The following is a 4820-nucleotide window of genomic DNA, read 5'->3' as shown; positions in this document are numbered from 1 at the left end:
ATATGGCGATGCTTGCGTTCTACGACTCCATTTTGTTGTGGAGTATAGACACAAGTGCGCTGAAATTCAATACCACAAGAAGTAAAGAATGGTTGCAAAGATAGGAATTCAGTCCCATTGTCTGATCGAACTATCTTGATAGTAGTATGAAATTGAGTGAAACCCTAACCAATCAGTGAAGTCCTTACCATCGTCAATCATCCAATATCAAGAATACGTTATAAGCATCTTCAAATTTCTCACCAAGCTCTAAGGTGACATATTCAAGATGTTCGTATTTTCTTTCACAGCCTCTCAAGTGATCCAAAACACCGATCTTGGTGTCATTATCCACTAAAGCATTTATGCATGGACCAACAAGTGATCAGGGAGGATATTCACTTGTTCCAAATCAAATTAAATGGACAAGTTATCAATCCTTGAGTCAATCATTGCGGTCTATTTCTGAGTCTTGCATCTTTCTTGAAAATTCAATAATTTCTTGAAAATCTAAAAATGCAAACCGATCAAAGGCGGCCTACTTCTGAGTCTTGCATCTTTCTTGAAAATTCAATAATTTCTTGAAAGTCTAAAAATGCAAACCAATCAAAGGCGGTCTATTTTTTGACAGATATTTTCATTACTGGGAAGACAAGAGTGAAAGACAACTTGGGTGTTATTGACCTACGGTAAAGACAAGTTAAAGACAAGTTGGACGTGATTAACATACACTCTCCAACTTGAGGGGGAGTATTGAGATATATTATTTATGGAATATATCTTAGATATTATATCTTCATATTCTTCCATTTATGATTTGATTTATAGTATATTTTATTTATTTACCAGATTTAATTAGATATATATTTTTTCTATTTTTAGGTATTAGTTGATAGTTTGTATCCTATTTAACCGTGGTAAACCTGAATGAAGATCATACTTTCGATCCCAATTCTATTTCTATTTCTCATTCTTAACAATATAGCACAACACGCATAGTCCAGTTATGTCGCTTTTTTTCTGAGATAACTTTTCTCAAGTCTAAAAACCAAGAAAATAGAATGAAAATATGTACCTCAAGATACTCCCGGTTCATCTCTTCCCAAATTATCTTTTTGTAATGCTTCTCTTCCTCATTGTGAAGATACCCGTCAACCTATGCAACATATTGATGTTTGAGTGGGTTATGCATCAAGTCTAGAATCAAGAGAGAATACTGAAAAATTCAAGATGATCAATCATGTAAAGAAGCATGCTCTAAAGTTAAAAACCCCTTATTTCACCCTTCTTTATTCACTCAACAATTATAGACAACCAGATAAAACATTTTTGTTTCTTTATTTATTTTTTTTACTCAAGGAAAAAATATTCAAAATCGAGTGTGTCCAAAATCAAGAGTGCTTGTTGGTACTCAATATTCAATTCTTGTAGAATAAGGAAACAAGCCAACAAAAAGAGGAGAAAAAAAAAAGACAAAAACAAAAGCAGGGGAAGGATAAAGATGTTGGAGAGACAGCAACGAGCAGACACTAAATGCTTCTGGTAAAAGTACTGCTTTAAAACTCTTTTATTCCTTGGAACCTTTGTCAGAGATCCAAAGCTACACAAATCCATGCATTGGTCGATCATTAAAAAAGTTTGGATAGAGTGAAATTTTGGGCATTAATACTCCAGTGGACTTGGAAACAGTAGCTGGATTTTTTGGTTGCAAAATAGGATCCTGGCCTTCTACCTATCTTACCTGGCTACGGCTTCCAGGGATTGCAAAGAGTGGCACATAGGTGAAAATGATCGATGCCCTGGAAAGGCCATTAGGAGTGGAAGCAAATATGTCCATGGGGTGGGAATCCAAAAGGCTCAATTGTTTGGAAGCATGTCACTGAGAAGATTCATCACAAGTTACACAATTGGAAATATGCCTGTATATCTAAAGGTGGTAGGCATACTCCTATTCAAACCACTCTCTAATTGTCCAATCTACTACCTCTCATTGTTCCACCTTCCCTCAAAAGTGACTCGTTAGAAAATATTTTGAATGCACAATGTAAACTGGAAGACAACTCAACTTTCCAAACTTAAGGGATGCCTTGCGATTGGTAATTAAAACAATGGAACGAGGCTCTCTTGGCTAAATGGATATGGCAGTTTCTACATGAGAAAAATGCTCTTTGGTGACAACTTATTGTGGCTACATATTACTTACCGAATGCTGAATGTTTATGACCACTTCCTATTTTAAGGGGGCTTTTCAAAGTCTCCTTGGAAGCACATTAGTCTCAACATCGCTCTCATTGGTACTCATTCAAAAAAGGGTTGGAAATGGGCTACATACAATTTTTTTGGCACACTTATGGTTAAATGGTGAGAAATTAGCTCCTGCCTTACCACGGTTATAAAAATTATCAAACAGGTAGCATGATATTGCATCTTTATGAATCCAACACATACTGTTTGGGATAGCCTTTGGAGGGAATCTCAATGAAGCTGAAATTTTCAAATGCACTCATCTTTCTCACCTTCTATCCTTGGTTACTTAGAGAAATTTACATGATTCTTGGATTTGGCCTCTAGACCCTTCAAAGTCTTTTATGTTAGTTCTTTAATGGCAGATTTAATTCAACCTAGTGGTTCAACTTCAAACAACCTTTGTTATTTGGAAAGATGTTTATCCTAATACAATAAAGCATTTTCTGTGACTGGTCCAACTTCAAACAACCTTTATTCTGTTATCTGGAAAGATAATTATCCAAAGAAAATAAAGATTTTTTCAAGGGAGGTATTGGTACTGTTGATTGTCTACAACGACAATATTCCACATTGTTCTTTAACTCCTTCTTGGTGTGTTATGTGTTTGTCTAACAATGAGACTCCAGAACACCTCTTTGGTTGTTCTTCTGCTTATGGATACTGGACTTCTACTTTAAAAGCTTTTGGTTGGAGTTTGGATTTACCAAACAATGTGTTTGATCTCTTAGCTTTGATTTTTGTGCATCATTCGTTTTATGGTCCAAACAAGTTGTTATGGTTGGCTTTTAACATGGTGCTCTTTTGGTCTCTTTGGAGTAATATAAATTATCAAATTTTCAGACACTGTTTTCCAATTTTGACACTTTCATAGAAATAGTTATTTTTAGTTCACACCCTTTTCTGATTATAGTCTTTCGTCTTTAATCACTAAATGGGGATCTTTATGTAATACACCTTTTGGTGGTGGCTAGGAGTGCTCAACTCCTTTTATTTCATTTACCAATGAGATCTTTTTTCTTCACTAAAAATGTAAGCTCTGAGAAGCTTAACTAAGAATAAGCATAATGGAACAGTATGCTCACAGTAAATGAATAAAAAGGCATTGCATTGGTATAACTACTAAAGGTTCAACATGTTTACATGGAAAAAATGAGGACATTCACTTCGATTTCTGCTGTGTGGAATTCCCATTTGTAAATATGCTTTCTTGTCCAGATTTTTTAACAAACCTCGTTAGTGAATTACCTTTTCTTAAATAAAAAATAAAAGTGAGGGAGAAATGAGGTTAGTATGGGAGGAGATCAGTTGAAGGAAAGAAAAAGAAACAGAAAAGAATGCTGCACAGGTATGAAGAGCAGCAGAAGTAGGCATGATAAACTTGTAAAATTTACCAATAAAGCTCCTCCAGATGAAGGTGAATTTTTTCTGCACCTCCTAAAGAAAGAATGACAGACTTTCGTGCAATTCTTTGACATCGCACACAAGATAAACTTCAATGTTAACCAAAATTCTGATAATTACCCGACCATGTAGTCAGGCTTGCGTTTTAACTATACTGAGTAGTAAGTGGCAGACAAGTCTTAATAGAGATGTGCCAGATATCCAAACGGAAGAATTGAAGTATAAAGTAACCTATAATATCCCAACAACCACAGGTGCATTTCTGCACTGCCTTCTACATTGCACATACAATGCTAGGTATTGAGTCAATGCAATGGATAATAAATAATAAGTTTAAATTTTCCCAAACATGCACTTAGAGTAGACACAATTGAGAGAATCATTCCTCTAGAAAAAATACCATATTCTATAGTACACTTCTTTCCAACTTTTTATGCAAATATCCATAGTGAAATGAACTGGCAAAAAAGAAAGAACGAAAGAAAGAAACCTCAATATCATCAATATCAGACCAATTTTCTGATTCATCAGAAGCATCGTCAAGTCCTCTTTGAGCTCCTGAAACATCATCATGCAACTCAGACCACGAGAAAAGAATAATAGAAATAGTTAACAGCCATTCTTGATGACTTCCTTAGTTATCTCTTGGTGTAAATTGTCATCTCTTTTTAGTACATATAGCTTTGATTAACTGTTGTCTGATTGGAGAAGTCTTCAGCTCCTTTGGCTTGGGTTTTCCATCCTTTTTATAAATCTCGTACATCAACCAAATTGAAAACCAACAACCATTAATGCATCATAAAGTAAAGGATTTGCATGTTACCCTTCCTTTCAGCTTCTTCGGTAGAAGGAACAGTTTTTGATGCATCCGCATGTGCACCGTCCAATTCTTTATCAGTCTATAAAAAAAAACACATCAAAGAGAGATTTAACGGGAAGAAAACAAAAGTAAATAAAAATAGAATCTCAATTTCTGTATCTAACCAAAGAACCTTGTTTCTATAACCACTGATACAAATTACATGCACAACTTGAAGATCAGAACTAAAGTAAAAACAGTTATGAAACTTGGTACTAGATTTCATTTTGTTTAATGTAATTCTAGCATAATACCCCAAATTTCACTAGCTACTCTTCAGTTTCTAGTCCACTGCTCCCTCAGTCGCATTAGAAAAAAAAAAAAAAAAAAACAT

The 4820-nt window shown here is 34.8% G+C and overlaps 1 protein-coding gene across 1 annotated transcript in view; it reads right to left on the bottom strand.

Moving 5' to 3' along the window:
- LOC111440829 (transcription factor IIIB 60 kDa subunit-like) overlaps nt 1-4820 on the bottom strand; it is a 22784-nt gene that overhangs the window by 6980 nt on the left and 10984 nt on the right. The window contains exons 14-16 of the mRNA XM_023077632.1: nt 4451-4526; nt 4118-4185; nt 1055-1135 (exon numbers count right to left, since the gene is read on the bottom strand). Of these exons, the coding sequence (XP_022933400.1) occupies nt 1055-1135; nt 4118-4185; nt 4451-4526 (225 nt within the window). The remainder of the gene's footprint in view (nt 1-1054; nt 1136-4117; nt 4186-4450; nt 4527-4820) is intronic.

This window comes from Cucurbita moschata, unplaced genomic scaffold (assembly GCF_002738365.1).
Source record: "Cucurbita moschata cultivar Rifu unplaced genomic scaffold, Cmos_1.0 Cmo_Scf00003, whole genome shotgun sequence".
NCBI classification, from domain to species: domain Eukaryota; kingdom Viridiplantae; phylum Streptophyta; class Magnoliopsida; order Cucurbitales; family Cucurbitaceae; genus Cucurbita; species Cucurbita moschata.
Note: the sequence above shows the minus strand (reverse complement) of the source record. Positions and strands in the feature narration are given on the sequence as shown.